Here is a 16991-nt window from a genome sequence, read left to right as displayed (position 1 = left end):
ATATAATTTAGTGTTGTTTCAGCTCTCATTAGTTTACAACACACAACCTCTTCCATTCCTCTATACATTCTGGGTTTGGGTGCCACAAAATGAAAAAAAATCATCATCTATACAAATTGAAGAAACCTCAAATAATGACAACTAGTGCATTGCATTCACCGCTTGCATACATACAGAAAAAATGGTTCAGAGTGCAACCTCATAATTCGTTACATTTCCCCCAAATATATTCTAAATTTACATGGAAGGGGGAGGTTTCTGTAATACACACTGGAGCTTTTCCAACAATCAATTTTCCTGTATCCTAAGGCAAGAAACTAAGGATGATTGCTCAACTCCTGTAAGTCATACTGCATTGTTATTTATAAGTGATTTAGAGTAATACAAAGCAGAAATAATTTCCGTTCCAAATTTGTTTGCCTTCCCTATGCAGAAATACGGAACAAATCTATAGTAGAGATGTTTTGTTCTTCTTTCTTTGAATCCTGATACTTTTTTCTACCTATTGATCTGTTTATAGCATTTCTTTTGGAAGTTTGTGTACTGCTTTCCTCAGTTGTTCAATAAATCTGTTTTTCTCAGGTTAACATTTTGGTCAAATTCTCAGCCACTCTGGAAAAGGAAATAACTTCTTTGGTTTCAGTAAAGCTATGGCAACTGACACACATTAAGATTTCATTCTGCTCTTTAAAGAACAGGAACAGCACAAGAAAGAGTATTTCAAACTACATCCTGCTTGTTTACCTCAGGATCCAGTAAATTCCATTAAAAGTATCACCATAAGAGAGGGTCATAGATTATAATTTTCTTTTTTTAAGAAAGCTTTGAAAATACTGCATTGCTTTACCGTTTTGAGAACTGCATTTGCTACTTTTAGTCTTCTATTTATTAGAAGTGTGTTACAGACCTCTATTAGCATATGATATTATTCACAGTCTCTGAGCTGAGCTTTATTTTGCTAAGTCTGAGCTGTTATTTGTCCAGTAGTTTCTCCTGTGGTAACTATTTTATGGTCTCAAGATTTCCAACTTCTATGCATCAGTATGACATGCTTTGTATTTTTTACTGTTTAGTTTCTGTGTTTGGCTCTGTTTTAGATGACAACATCCTATCTCTAAATGCACTGAGCTTTTATCCCTAATTGTATTTTCGTTCCCTGTTGGATATTTGTTGTCATGGCATGAAATATATCACAAATAGTATTTACAGAGATTGCCTAACAGCATATATAGATCAGGACACATTTTGCTAAACGAATTTCAGCACTGACTAGTTCTGGCTCTTATATTTTTTTGGGTTTTATTAATGTCCTTTACGATTCGAATCTCCTGCGATTCAACTGCTGACTAATCCAGGAGAGTGTACCCTGAAGTACCTTTTCACTAATTATTGCATATTGCATCCTGAGGGGGATTCTTTGGGGACAAATGGTTGATGCTAACCATCTGTGCCCTCCAAATGAGTTTTTTGCTGTGTACTTCCTCTTAACTTTACTGATTATATCTTTAACTCGTTAGTTTTGCCACGATCAAAAGTGGCAGTTTATCAGTCACAGCGTTCGTCAAGCAAACCTAGCATTACTGTCATGCATCAGGACAACATTAAGTTGATCTTTCATAATTTAATAAGTGATTGATACCTTGAAAAGACTGACATTACATGGAAGGATGTAAAAAGAAAGAAGCATGTACTAGCTTTCTTTGCCGGATGGATTTTGCCAGCTGGCAAAAAATGCATAAAGGAAAAAAAATGCTTAAGAGAGATGCCAAATTGACAGCAACAAATGAGTAAGCAACATGTTTGATGTCCTGATCTCTCAATTATGCCAATAGGGACCTGGCCCCCCTATTTCAAGCAGAGCTATTAATGGAAGAGGTCTGTGGTCGTGCAGTGTGCGTTGTTCTGAGACTGTGACTGACAAATGAGTGAAAGCAGACAGATTAAAAGGAAAGCTTTTAATTTATAATATTCATACTTATATTCAACTTGTAATATTTATCCTGAAATACTGCAGCACTTCTGTTGGGTTTCACTGCTACTGTGGCTCTAAGGTTCTTTGGAAAGGCATGAGATCTCTCTTTGCACCAAGGACAAAGTTCCTCTCAGGCCTATAGCCAGGTATATGACATCTTCGTAAGGCAGTGGTATGTGCCTCGAGCATGTTTTGCAAAAAAAGGTCAAAGGAAATATTTAACTTCTTACATTTCAAATTCTGATGTTTAAGGTATTGAGCAGAATAGCAATGACTCTGTGACCTTTTGGCAAAATTTTCTAACAGGCATTGTAAACTTTACTTTCTGGCATAAATGCCAGTTAGCAAAACCATATGGGAGAAGAAACTCCTACTGGATGACCGTCAAAAGCAAATCAACAAGTATTTAAGCAAACCAAGAGCACATAAATGCAAAATTGATTAACCTGAAAGAGTTTCCTGCCATGCTGATTACTGAGAATATTCTTTTGAAGGTCAACACTAGTCACATACAAGCAGAACAAGCTAGGTAGAATAGTACTCCACAGGAAAGTCACCACTATAAAATAAAACCAACAAATGCTCTAGTTCTAGGGGAGTGGGTGTGTGAAAGGGAAGTAATCAAAAGGGAATAATTTAAAGAATGCCCAATTTTAAAATGGCAGCTGCAAAAGCGCTTTAGCATGCCTAACTCTAGCTAAATACAAAACTTCTAGGAAAGCACTTCAGCTTACTGAACTAAAGGCTTGATGACATAACAATCTAAGGCATGTTTTGGCTTTCATCCAGACAAGCATTCAAGCGTGTGATTTGGTTTAACACTCAGAAATTCCACTGACTTCCTTTCTGGATCAGTAAGTACAAGCTCGACAGAAACATGTAAAGCTTGTTCTTTGCCTTCAAACCTTGAGGAGGAGAGCTGCTGGTAACACCTGGTGGAGCTTGAGGGCTGATTCCCTAGGCTTCTATGCAAAGATGGGTATGAAGGGAGAAGAGGAACTAAAATGGCTGTGGAATCATAATGGATTTGGGCACCACGATAGCAAAGAAGAAACTTTTAAATGGATGCTGCATCAAATAGTGTTTACCAGAGCTGTAAAATATGTTTCTTTGATAAATGGGACTAGTCAGTAGAAACTGGGAAAGGATTTAAGGGCCTGGTACTAGATTCCTCTACCGGAAAATATTACTTTCTGTTGGTATTGGTAAAACACAAATGAAATTACTCTCAAGGTGTGTTTAGAGGGCTGCACCTATAGGTAGCATCAGCTTCAGAGTTTCTTATTATCTCAGAGTACATTAATGTGTTTCTCTGTTCTTATCTCTGAATTCTATCCCATCACAATAAATACATTCTGACGCTAATTCATATTCAGGGTTTTGTCATTTGTTTCTCTTTGGTTGTTCCCTTTAAATTGTCTAAAGGAACTTAGGAATGAAAGAGCAAGCAGAGAGATCCTTCAGTGAGTCTGTTCCTTTGACTTGCAGTATTTTCCAGCATTTGCTCCATAACAAGGCATTAACAGGTCTTTCGCCTAAAACTTACTCATGATCCATGAAAACTTGATTTCAAAACTCCTTATTTAAGGGCTCAATACTGAAACATCTATCCAGTTCAGAAATATTGCTTTCTTTATGGGCTCCGTTCCTTTTCTAGTCAATTCCATTAGTTTACGGAATCTTTACTCTCCATGGCTTCTCTCCTGAACAAAAAAACACATCTTAAATAAAAAAAAAGCTTCTTTTTTACAAGACTAGGATGCAAATAGGAAAAACATCTGATGATCTTCCCAGTCTTACAGATTCTGACATTAACAATGCTCTCTATGCTTCTGAGCATAGAGAAGGAGCTTGAATATTATACTACTATGCACAATACAGAGCCTTAAATAGATGCAGCAGCCTAGTTGTGCAGCTACTTAGCGCTTCATCGCCTTGAAAGGGATTGCCCTAGCACAAGAGGAGAGAACAATTAATTAGTGGAGCCAACAAACAGAGAACAGCAAAATAAGTGCCACAGGACGAGATTTTGTTTTGGGGAGGAGGCAGAGTTCTCTAAAGGAGGCTATAATTATTGTGGGAAAGGAGACCGAAGGAGAAGAACTGCAGAAACCACGCAGATGAATGGGTGTAGAGCTCAGCTCTGCACGACGTAAACAGTCCTTGAATATGAATCTGAAAAATCCACTGTATGCCTGAGATGTTGCTCAATAAAACTTCCAAGGATTAGAGTTGGAGGGGTACGATTTCCGAGGGAAATTTGCAGCAGTAACAGAGAAGATAATATTTACAGCCCTTTATTTCGCAAGAAGTCAAAGAAAAAGTGTTGAGGACGCATATCTGTAGAACAGGGCAGAAATAGAGACTGACTAAAATAGGATAAATAATGTGCAAGAAGAGGTCTATTGCACTACAGAATGAAGATGAGAAATGGGCAGAAACAAAACATTGCATGGCAACAAATAAGAGAAGAGCAACACATCATACACACAAAAGAGAGAGGGAAACCAAGAAGCCAAGGCTGAACGAAAATGGAATGGAGGTTATTGCAAGAGAGAACAGTCTGAGCAGGATAATTTCCTTACAGGGGTAAGGAATGGAAGGACCAGTGATACCTATTAGCACCATCGAGACAGGCCAGAAAGCCCAGAGGCAAAGACAGAAAGGACTGATCAAGAAAAAAGCCATGTGCTAGAGGTCAAGAAGTTAGGGAAAAACTGAGAGTAATCAAGAATTAATCAAGTTAGATGTTTGGCTTTTTGTGCTGTTTGGTTTTGTGGGGTTTTTTTTGGCCAGGGAAGGGAGGACTTTTTGCAAATAGTGAAAGATTCTTCAGACCTCCCAGGATTCTGAAAGATGTGGACATAAAGTTCTGGCAGGGAAATATATTATTGAAGTATGAGCTGCCACTGTGATACAGTCATTAAAAAAACACTGGCAGTAGTCAGTTCCTTATTTCCCATGGAAGGTGAAAGTATTAGCACCAGTTTCTAAATCCTTCATGAGATCACAGTGTGTTGTATGCTTCTAGTCCCTTGTTTTCAAGAGCAATGAAGCAGATGAGGTCTGCTAGGAAGATCACAGAAATGGAAATAAGTATATGCAAAAGAGTGCATCGTATAGTTGTAGTGGGTTGACTCCAGCTGGCAACTGAGCTGCCACACACTTGCTTGCTCACTGCCCGCCCCAGCCTGACAGGAGAGAGAACTGGAAGGGTAAACGAAAGAAAAACTCAGGGATTGACAAGAAGACAGTTTAATAAGTAAAGAAAAAAAGGAAAAAAAAAAAACAACCAAGTAATGCAAAAGCTATCACTCACCAGCTCCCAACAGCAGATTGATGCCCAGCCAGTCACCAAGCAGTGGTTACCGTTGAAAAACTTCCCCCCTCCTTTTAATATTAAGTACAATGTTATACGGTGTGATGTACCTCATTGCTCAGTTTGGGTCAGCTGCCCTGGCTGTATTCCCTCTCAAACTCTTGTGCTCCCCCAGCCCACTTGCTGGGGGGGGTTAGGGGAGAGCAAGGTGAGAAAAACAGCAGGCCTTGCAAGCACTGTTCAGCAATAGCTAAAATATTGGTAAGCTATCAACACTGTTTTGGTCACAAATCTAAAACATAGCATCAAACCACCTACTATGAAGAAAATTAACTCCATTCCAACCAGACCTAGTACAATAGTCTAGCAAAACGAAGGCTGAGAAAAGACTGCTGTCTACTTACTTAGCAAAGAGATGTCCCAATGAAGGAAAGAGCTGTTTCAGACTGAGGAGCAGTATTGAAAGCGTAAACAAGAGGTGGTCAAGGACTTGTAGGTTCAGGATCTAAATTTTCTAAGAAAGAATAAAAAGACAGTTCAAAATAAGCAATAAAAAAGAGGGGACTTTTGTAGATAACACCAACCTGCACGGGAACTAAAATTTCTTAATTATGAATATCACATCTCAAGGATTCACTGACAAATTTATAAGCAAATATTAAAGAAATTTTGGTATGTGGTATATAGGCAAAAACATGTAATTTTAGCTTTCAGTACTTTCCTTTGCATGTAACTTAAATATTGTAAAGAGCTACGAATATTTTCTTTTGACTAACATTATCGTTAGACTATAGTTTCTGTGACAGCCAAAACAGCAAAATCAGCAAGTGTTTCTGCCTTCTTAAAGAAAAGTTTTGTCATTTGCTTATGTTTACTTCTTTAAAAACAATACTGCTGTGGCTTAGCTTTCACTCAGCAGTAACTGCTCTTAAAGTGCTTGATTTTACCTTCATTATAAAAATCCAGTATTCCTTTACCAAACAGATTGTTGTGTATATCATAACTCTCAGTAGCATTTTGGAATAACACAGGCTTTAATCCTTAACCTAGATTTGCAGGTTATCAGGACACAATCTACAGATAAGAATATGTATGTATTTAAATATGAGCTGCTCCCTTGTCCAAAGGTCAAGCTTCCATAAAACAAGGGTAAGTATCAGAGACGTAATGAATACAGAGAGTAATTAGTTAATGATTAAACAGAGTAAAAGTGAAAAACTGGTAATAGCCAAAGAAAATTTTTACATTACAACAATGTGTGTTCAAGGCAAGAGAATAATTTATCAAAGCATGTTAGTGAGCTAACATTTCTTTGGTTGTTAAATAACTGTTTGGATGAAATAATGAAGAAATTTAAGTAGAAATGGCCCTGCATTGTTGTAAGGAACGTGTATGGTGATCTACTGGACATTAAGAACCACTTTCTCTATAAAAAAAATGAAATATCCTTCAGAGTATGCATATAATATACATATTTTTTAATATATTTTACAATCAGTGAAGTTCTCTATTACTTATAAAAACTAAGCTTTTATTTAAATTAGCAATGATTATTTCATTACAATAAAAAAGTAACCAAAGTTACCTACCACATTTTAGAAAACAAAAGATCAAGGTTAATCATTAAAAGAACACAGTGTTCTATTGTCATCACATCTTAGAAAAAGAAAATACATGACAAACTAATGTTAACCCTGACCCATTATTCATTAGGTACTATAATGTATTATTTTCCTCACCTTGAACAATTTGTCCTACAGCATAAATTTGACAATGCATTTAAACTGGAACTTCTCAATTCAGCTTTTTAAGGCTCCATACTGTTAATTATGAAACACAAAACTGGTAAGTGCTTATGGACCAAACAGAAGTCTTTAGTATTTTCATTTGTAGCCACATCACCTCATTTGATAAAATCCAGCTTGTAAAATGTTCACAATGTTTACCTGTTGTAAAATGTTTCTAATATGTTTAAATAGTTTTGTTAAAACATGTTTTTAAAAAATTACACATGGGATTAAAACATGCTTTCTTCAGCTGTATACAACAAGATCTTAAGTTTCTTTAAATGTACTTTGAGTTTCCCCATAAGGCTACTTTTGAACTTCAACTAAATTTAAAAGAAAAAAGAAGACAAAAAACAAAATAGGATTTTTCTTAAGGACTGACAAATCAAATCAAAACCATTAATATGCAGCTTTAAACACAACCCAAAAGACAACACAACAAAACAAAACAACCCACAGAACCAACACCATGACAAATTTCAGATAAAACAATATTAACTGTGGAAAGGTTACAGACTTTCTGTTGTACAATAACAAAACAATTTAGCTCTTTTGACCACAGCGAAGCAGTTAATATTTCTTTTCCATTACATTCTTTTATGTTTGGAAAAATACATTTTTCTATATACTTAATATTTTGGTTTTAATACTCACGTATTTTTAATTTCCAATTGTTGTGAAAAGAGTAACAGGTTGAGTCTTGTTTTTAGACATACTTTGGGTAACAATAAAATGGCATGTTCCATACTTAAACAGTTCAGAAGATGGATAAGATATTTACTTGCTCTGGCCTTTCCGTAATTTAGATTATTTATCATTCATTTACATACTTCTTATTTAATAGGTTTTGGACGCACACAAGTGATAAAAGTGTCTGGCACTGCTTCTCATTATTGAGTGTGGAAATTCATGTCGTGATTAGGTTATTATGCTATTTAAGTTGTATCTGTGGGTTTTGGAAGCAAAATAGTTGCAATGTTTTTAAAACATTTTCTATTTAAGAGACTAACAAATATTTGTTACAACTACTCTTCAGAAGTCCCCTGTGATACATGTAAGTCTTACTCTCCTGGCTGTACCAGTAGAGATGATAAGTAGATAAATAAGGTGGCTTTCAGCAAGTTAGTTGCAAACCTGACAACATATGGATTGACCTCCCATTTTGGTATTTTTACAACTGCACAGTGCTAGCTCTTATTTATTATGTTCTCTGGTCCATTTTTAAATATTCACTTGCAAGTTAGTATATAAATAAACCACTGATAAAGAATCACCATTTGAGTGAGTTAACATAAAAGTATTGCACATATGATAAAAGAAATAAAAACTTGGATCAAAAATACAGTTGCAGATAATTAATCTGGCTCTGTGAAGGAACTGTATCAACTTAAAGCAAAGTGCCTGTGACTTTGGAACAAAGGTTCCCAGGCTGTACAGAGAGAAATGTTTGCTGATGGTCAATGCCCAGCTCACAGCTCCTCCTTATTTCTAGTTGCCAGACTCCACTGACAGAGTTCTTAAATGCATCACTTCCCACTATTAGACGTACATACACTGTGAAGTATAAATATGTTCTATATCTAAACATTATTTTTAAGATCTATACACATAACCATAGCATTTCATGTAGTTTCACATATACATAACCACAATATTGTAGGTAATATTATAGTTTTAGGTAGTGCATAGAATTTGGGTGGCAAAAGGGGAAAGCTCTCCAGGGAGGAAAACAAAACAAAAGTTCTTTACTACTGTCCCTGCATTAAATTGCCATCTGCAGTATGAGCGGATAAATACCTTGGGAGCCCAGGGTGAGTTCAGAATTTTGCAGTGTGTCTTCAGCGTCTGATCTTCTATCAACTGTTTTGTAAAGTGATTACGTATTTCTGCAAGCTACAAATCAGTTGGTCTTTCAATCTACACGCAACAGGTAGTCTTCTCTTGATGGGATGTCTTGTCAAAATGGTTCATCAAGTCAGTACTACAGCAAAATCCTGTGAAATCAAATTGTGACAAGCTATTGTCTTGGTTGTGTCTTTCAGAAAACACACCTGAAAAGTATTTGTCTGCAGTATCAGCTGTATCTTCTTCTCAACAGCCATTTCTCGTGCCTTTTAAAGAATGAGAAGGGACTAATCATCTTCTTCCTATGGTAACTACAAAGTCAATGCTAATTAGACAGTAAATTTGAATCATTTATTTTTACTATTACCGCTGTTACTTGCCTACAGTCCATTTCGAGAGTGGATGCTCTCCTGCCATGATACACAGTCCCCAGCTGCTTCACAGGCCACAGTCCCTTTCTTCACTCTGTCTTTGACTAGGTTCAGTCTGACCAAGACTACACCTTGGCCCTGATCTCCATGATAACCATCAAGTTGTTGGAACTGTTGCATTTAAAGACCTCCAACAAGCATGTCTTTGCAATGACAAAACACCACATGTGAGCATTTTTAAACATGTATGCTCAATTATGTATATGACACACCTCCTTCCATTCTCACACTTGTCTTAGAAAACTGGGCCTGCTTCTAGGGGCTACATGCCCCACTTGTTTTCTCCTTGTGCCTCTTGAGACAAATCTCTTTGCTAAAGTCTGACCTTTCTTCTCTCTTTCCACCCCGTCAAAAACACAGTGTCTTCTGATTCTTGTTATAAACACCCCTTTTTTTCTTTCCCAAAAACTCTTGTAGTTTTTGAGCCTTGGGGTAAGGCTTAAATAATTAACAACTGCTTGTTTTAAACCAGCTTTCCAAAACAATTGATCTGGTGAGGCCAGTCAGCCTCACCTCCATCCCCGGAAAGATGATATAACGGCTCATTCTGGGTGTCATCTCAAAGCATATGGAGAAAAAGAAAGATATCAGAAATAGTCAACATGGATTTGCCAAGGGGAAATCATGTCTGATTAACCTGATAGCCTTCTACGATGGCATGACTGGATGGATAGATGAGGGGAGGGTGGTGGATATCGTCTGCCTTGACTTCAGCAAGGCTTCTGACACAGTCTTCCACAGCATCCTCATAGCCAAGCTTAGGAAGCCTGTGTTAGATGAATGGACAGTGACGCGGATTGAAAACTGGCTGAAAGACAGAGCTCAGAGGGTCGTGATTAGTGGCACAGAATCTCGTTGGAGGTCTGTAAAAAGTGGGGTCAGTACTAGGTTTGCTGATGACATAAAACTGGGAGGGGTCGCTGACGCACCAGAAAGCTGTGTCGCGATTCAGCAAGACCTGGACAGGCTGGAGAGCTGGGCAAAGAGGAACCTGATGAAATTTAACAAGCGCAAGTGCAGGGTGTTGCACCTGGGGAGGAATAAATCCACACACCAGGCAACTGCTGGAGAGGGTACAGCAGAGGGCTACAAAGATGATGAGGGGCCTGGAGCACCTCCCTTACAAGGAAAGGCTGAGGGACTTGGTTCTTTTTAGTCTAGAAAAGAGAAGGCTGAGGGGGGATCTGATCAGTGCCTATATATACTTAAAGGGTGGGTGTCAAGAGGATGGGGCCGGTCTTTTTTCAGGGGTGCCCAGGGACAGGACAAGAGGGAATGGGCATAAACTTGAAGATAAAAATGTCAACATGGATTTGCCAAGGGGAAATCATGTCTGATTAACCTGATAGCCTTCTACGATGGCATGACTGGATGGATAGATGAGGGGAGGGTGGTGGATATCGTCTGCCTTGACTTCAGCAAGGCTTCTGACACAGTCTTCCACAGCATCCTCATAGCCAAGCTTAGGAAGCCTGTGTTAGATGAATGGACAGTGACGCGGATTGAAAACTGGCTGAAAGACAGAGCTCAGAGGGTCGTGATTAGTGGCACAGAATCTCGTTGGAGGTCTGTAAAAAGTGGGGTCAGTACTAGGTTTGCTGATGACATAAAACTGGGAGGGGTCGCTGACGCACCAGAAAGCTGTGTCGCGATTCAGCAAGACCTGGACAGGCTGGAGAGCTGGGCAAAGAGGAACCTGATGAAATTTAACAAGCGCAAGTGCAGGGTGTTGCACCTGGGGAGGAATAAATCCACACACCAGGCAACTGCTGGAGAGGGTACAGCAGAGGGCTACAAAGATGATGAGGGGCCTGGAGCACCTCCCTTACAAGGAAAGGCTGAGGGACTTGGTTCTTTTTAGTCTAGAAAAGAGAAGGCTGAGGGGGGATCTGATCAGTGCCTATATATACTTAAAGGGTGGGTGTCAAGAGGATGGGGCCGGTCTTTTTTCAGGGGTGCCCAGGGACAGGACAAGAGGGAATGGGCATAAACTTGAAGATAAAAATTTCCATCTAAACATGAGGAGGATCTTCTTTACTTTGAGGGTGGCAGAGCCCTGAAACAGGCTGCCCAGGGAGGTGGTGGAGCCTGTCACTGGAGACATTCAAAACCTGGCTGGATGTGCTCCTGTGCAACCTGCTCTGGGTGGACCTGCTTTGGCAGGGGGTTGGACTAGATGATCTCCAGAGGTCCCTTCCAACCCCATGTGATTCTGTGATTTCATCTGTGATTCCCTACGTTGTTGCATGTTACTTATCGTACAGCAGAACTGAAAGGCATCCAAATAAATCAAGGATCCAAGTGGGGACACATTAAAACTGCAATTCACATTCCAGAAATCATTCAAGGAGAAGGAAATATTCCTTCCACCCTTTAATGGTTCACTTTGAGCAAACCCTTACCCAGAGCAGGAGGAAGCTTTCCTGTACACAAAAAATTACATCTCAAATGACAAGTAATATTTCTATAGCGCTTAAGGTAGAAAATCCATAGTAGCAGGGAGGGAAATTTTCAGTATAAGAGACTCTGAAATTTGTGATTTTTTGTATACTTTAAAAGAATTGTGGTATTTTACATTAAGAAGTTGAACCTTCCTCTTACATTATGTTGTATAAAATCAGTATTTTCAAAAAACACATTGACTGTTTATACAGTATGTGACTGAAATACAGTTTTTATGTATATATGATTTTATGATTTGTCAAATACACTTGCCCCACACATCTACCATAGGTATATATACACGTAAACAATGTATATACAGTATCTTAATAATCTCTGACATTTTCTCAGCATAAAAGTTGTGTATACTTACTATTTAGCCTAATAGTCCTTGGTTGTCTTCTGTTCTAGTGCTTATGTGTCAAAGACAGCAGCAGGCCATTGCAAGTGGGCAGAAGTTCTGAAAGATTTGGAGCGGATCAAGACATCCAAAGTAAGTTAATTAAAAAGTCAGCATTTCATATAATCATAGCAGCAGACATAATTAAATATTTAGCACTGTACTCAGCTAAGAAGTGTCAGTAACAGGGAGCAGGAAAAGGGAGGGTGTTTGTATAATGCTCTTTCATGAGTGGAAGCAAAGGAATAGAAGGTAAAAGGGACCTGGAGTTGACCAAATACTGCATGCTCTAGAATTAAATATTATTGTCTTTCTCACTTTTTCTAAGAAAAGGGGCAGTGGGCTTGGGAGTTAGCTCCTTGGGATAAAATATTGTGGGACTCCATTCTGCTGAGTCCCTCCTCACAGCAAAGGTCATCCTGCAGGTTACTAGGTGGATCCCCTGACTTGCTGGCTACCAGTACCATGGATGGATTGGGCCTTGGAACTTAGAGGTCATCCATGTCTTGCAGAGTTACTTTTATTATCTCTAAATCTGTTAGCTAATTTTCCTAATTCTAACTCTTGTTTTCTTTTAGGATATCGATGTCAGTTTATATACTGCAAACACAGATGAGGATGTAAGTAAATTTAAAATTTGGCAACAACTGGTCTGATATGGTAGCTTCCTTTCTTTACTAGCAACTTTTTCATAAGGCAGCTTTGGTTAAATTTGAGAAAAGTTTCAGAAATCAAGTAGTTTTCCTTGGAAGGAACAGTTCTGTTAAAGTACTTGTGATAAATTATGTAAGCAGGTATTAATTATTTTTATTGAATCACCTGCTATTAAAATTAATCAATTAAAAAGGATGATCCAAAATTTATATTATCAAAGCAAACACTGCTAAAATAATGTTGGTATTTGGTTGTAATTTGAGGGAGGGAAAAAGTGACTGAGAAAATACTTCCAAAGTTGATCATTTAACGCCATACAGTATTTAAAGGAATAAAATACTGGAGAAGTGGAATACAGAGTAACTGCATTTCTCTGCTTTTGTCATTCCTTAGCTTAGCAGAAACATAGGTACTCTCAAGGATTTATAGTTGGGGGTTATAATTTATTCTGCAAAGTATGAATTATGTTAATTTGTCAATGTAATTCTCAATAAAAATCATAGAAACCTATGGAAAATATGATCTCTTTAAATGTAGTTTCCATCAATTCATTCCTGAAGAGACTTTTTCATAACCAGTTGCTGCAGAGCTCAGTCTGCACTCCATGGGACAAATGCATCCCCCCAAGAAAATGAATCCAGCCAATATCCCACTCCTAGTAGTCACTTTTGGCACAGCCCTGGTGGAATTGGCTGGATTCATTGCTGTGGTAGAAGCCTGTTTTTGAGACATTGCTTTCCAGACAACATAAACATTCACACAAGGACTGTGCCAAGCCCAGACCATAGATGAATCCCGTACCTAAAGAGTTAATGAAAGATTTCCTAGAAATGATGGACTGACTGCCTCGGTGCAGAACAGTCTCAGTGTGCAAGCAGAACACAGCAATGCTGGTGTGCCCAGTGGATCTGGCAAGCTAGAGAGAGCACAGAAGCTGATGTGTCTGTACAGTTAGCCCTGTACATGACAGGAAAAAAGGTCACAAAACATGCGTGTCCACATCCACACACACATTCTCTTAAATGAACTGAGCCAGAGAGGTCAACCCATTGTAATGGTTGATTTAATACCTGGTAATGTCAGGAAGATTTTCTTGAATTGGAACTGTCTGATATGAAAGTCAGCCAACTTGGGATAACATCTTGGCTTTATTGTTGACTTGATGGAGAAATTAATTCCTCTGCTTCTTTTCCCTTCGTTTGTGGAATACAGGTAATACCTACTTTCTCTTCTCCTCTGCCTATTCTGAATTCAGAGTTCTGAATGAAAGTTCCAGAACTAAGAATGAAACTAATTTAATTCCACCATGTTTAATTATATTGTAAATTCCTATCCTAATTAATTATTTTCCTATGTTCTTCACCAAGACACTACATCATCTTAGCAAATTGGCTGGTCTTTATGTCATTAGCTCTCAAAGCCAATCTTTGCAGATATTTAAAAGTATCTGAATAGTAAGAAGAGCTATCCAGTAAATCAAAATCAGCCACTTCACAGTAAATTATATCTTACAGTCACCTATTCCTTTTTAATTGTAAAACTACTGCAACTTCATTTTTTTCAGAAAGAATGCCGAGAACCTGTAATTAGATGTTTTTTCTTAGAGACCAAAGTGATTCTTCAAGAATGTCTTATCAAAAATTGTAGCAAAACACAGGATGTATTGAACATATGGAAAAATGGAAATGCAAGCTTAGAAAATAACAAGGTAAGTAACATCAACAGTCTGTGTAAAAAATGGCAAATCAAAAGTGTTTCTTCAGTACAAGAAATACCTCTTTTGTTATATAAAGCAAATGGGATCCAGTTACCTGTACATGTGACAGTGAAAAAGCTACACATACAACAACCAAAAAGCAGAATTTAGTGGGTTTTTTTTTCCCATCAAAGCAAATACTTTTTTGCTGTGTATGCACACATACATCAGGGTGTTTGAATCACAGAATCACAGCATCACAGAATCTTCTAGGTTGGAAGGGACCTTAAAGATCATCTTGTCCAACCGTCATGTGTATGTATAAATAAAGAACAGTTTGTAACTTCAGTATCCAAAGTTGGGTGCACTCAGACACATAGAGAAAAGTATCCTAACTTTTGAAGGGACAGCCACTTGTATCTCTCAGTGAAGTGCTGTATCTTTCAAAGTTGATCCTACTCAGAAAGCAAGCCAGGAGCTGCACAGACCATAAGTACCATGGCAGCCTCCAGCGATGCTTTGTGTAGCCATTGGCTGCATGTGACTTATTCACAAAAAACCAAGGGTTAGTTCTCTACCAGGATAAATAGATCAGTGTCCTGCTTAACTATTGCATTTTGTTTTTCAGTTGAGTTCCAAAAGATCAGCAAAATGTAAAGAATGTGAAGAGTATGAAGAAAAAAATTTTACAGAATTTATACAGAGTTTTGTCAAGGTTATACAGAGGGAATGCAAACAGTGACCAAAAGACACAAGCTGGGAACCAAGATTCTTCCACGAACATCCTCACAGAAATTACATTATCACCAACAATAAACTGGAAAGAACATCACTTACAATCCCACTTATGGAGCATAACACGTAAACAAAGAAAAATAAAATCCCTGTAATTCACAATATATTCAAAACTGAATACATGCAAATGATGCCACTTCTTAAATAAAAATGAAAAGAATTTAAAAGGGTTTAAAGCTTCTTCTTGACTTAAAGTGTCCGTATTGTTTTGGTAAGTCCACTGGAAAAGAAATCCTGCCTAATCTACCAACCTTTCAACAAAATTCTCTTAAGAAATCTATCTTAGGATGTCCGCAGTGAGAACCTCCTCATGAACATCAGTTCAAGGCTAACTGAATGGGGTTTCAAAGAAAAGCTCTTCTTTCAGTAATATTAATATAAAATCATCACAACCCACTAAAGCATTAAGCTGTTTTTGTTATCTGAAATCTATCCCTTTACCACTTGTATTCCTAGAAAATCCTAGGAATCCTTCATCTCTCACTTACTAATGTCTGACAGTTTTCCTTGCTATTTTTTTTTTTATTAACATTCCTTCAAGGAACTAGTGCCAAAACACAATCTAAGGCTTATTTGTTTTAAAGGTCTATTGGTTATCTCTTAATATATTCATTTCTACTATGGTTTCAGGTAAACCAAATTATTTGTTTTACTTAAGAATTCAAAGTAAAAAAAAAAAAAAAAAAAATATTTATTTGAAGATTATTCCTTGCCTTTTTTCCCTTTTGTACAATGGTAGCATAAGGGTATTAAAAATTATCTCCAGTTTTCTCAACAGGAGGTAATGCTGGTGCTTGGTTCCTCTGTCCAATGACAGAACATGCTTTGTTACTTCATTTGTTACCTCTCACAGAGATACCACCTTAACCAAACTATAGTTCCTTTAGCAATTACCAAAGATTTCAATCTAAATTTCAACCGAAGTAGTGTAAATTTCATTGTCTGAATAAAGGAGGTGACCAAGTCTGTACACTTAAAAAAAATTAAATTTTATGTGGTAGAAATCTTCCCTATCTAGTAGAGTTTGTAACTTTGGTCTCTTTTGAGGTAAGAAATATGAAGGCAGGAATCATTTTTGATCAATTACTGGAAATCATGATAACTGTATTTTTAAGACTCAATGCAGTCACATGTCCCCTGGTATTTCTGAAATGCTTCATAGTCTTCTTTCAGCTCTTTCAAAAATAACTGTTTTCTTCATGATTCATAACCATGTCATACCAACTGCTATCCATAATAAATAATCCTTTCCTCTATGGACCTCCATTTCTCTATCTTCATTAGATAAATGTCTGAGTCAGTCAGCTTTCCACTTACCAGGAAGGAGGTTCTCAATCTCATTATGGCAACAAATCCACTGGCTGGTACTTCCTTATTGCTGGGTTACTCCAAGCAGTCAATCTTCAGCACTCTGAGGAGTGGACTCTCCAGTAACCTACAAGATTACAAATGCAAGCATAGTGGATGTCATCTTACAGGTGACATAGGCTGACTGGTAAATTCATAAGCACATTTATTAGTATTAAACACTGGCAGAGCTATCACAGAAGAAATAAACAAATGGCATTTACTATTTAATCTTTACCAACTACTGTTGGTAAATGTTACGAAAAAGATTAATACTGTATTTTCTCCAATTAATTCAACTCA

The 16991-nt window shown here is 37.6% G+C and overlaps 1 protein-coding gene across 1 annotated transcript in view; it reads left to right on the top strand.

The window, feature by feature from the left end:
• Window positions 1-15508, top strand: part of IL15 (interleukin 15) — a 41511-nt gene extending 26003 nt beyond the window's left edge. The window contains exons 3-8 of the mRNA XM_014950039.1: window positions 6342-6440; window positions 9121-9230; window positions 12208-12289; window positions 12775-12816; window positions 14415-14558; window positions 15175-15508. Of these exons, the coding sequence (XP_014805525.1) occupies window positions 6342-6440; window positions 9121-9230; window positions 12208-12289; window positions 12775-12816; window positions 14415-14558; window positions 15175-15288 (591 nt within the window). The 3' untranslated portion in view covers window positions 15289-15508. The remainder of the gene's footprint in view (window positions 1-6341; window positions 6441-9120; window positions 9231-12207; window positions 12290-12774; window positions 12817-14414; window positions 14559-15174) is intronic.
• Window positions 15509-16991: the final 1483 nt, after the last annotated feature.

Source organism: Calidris pugnax, unplaced genomic scaffold (genome assembly GCF_001431845.1).
Source record: "Calidris pugnax isolate Ruff unplaced genomic scaffold, ASM143184v1 scaffold42, whole genome shotgun sequence".
NCBI classification, from domain to species: domain Eukaryota; kingdom Metazoa; phylum Chordata; class Aves; order Charadriiformes; family Scolopacidae; genus Calidris; species Calidris pugnax.
Note: the sequence above shows the minus strand (reverse complement) of the source record. Positions and strands in the feature narration are given on the sequence as shown.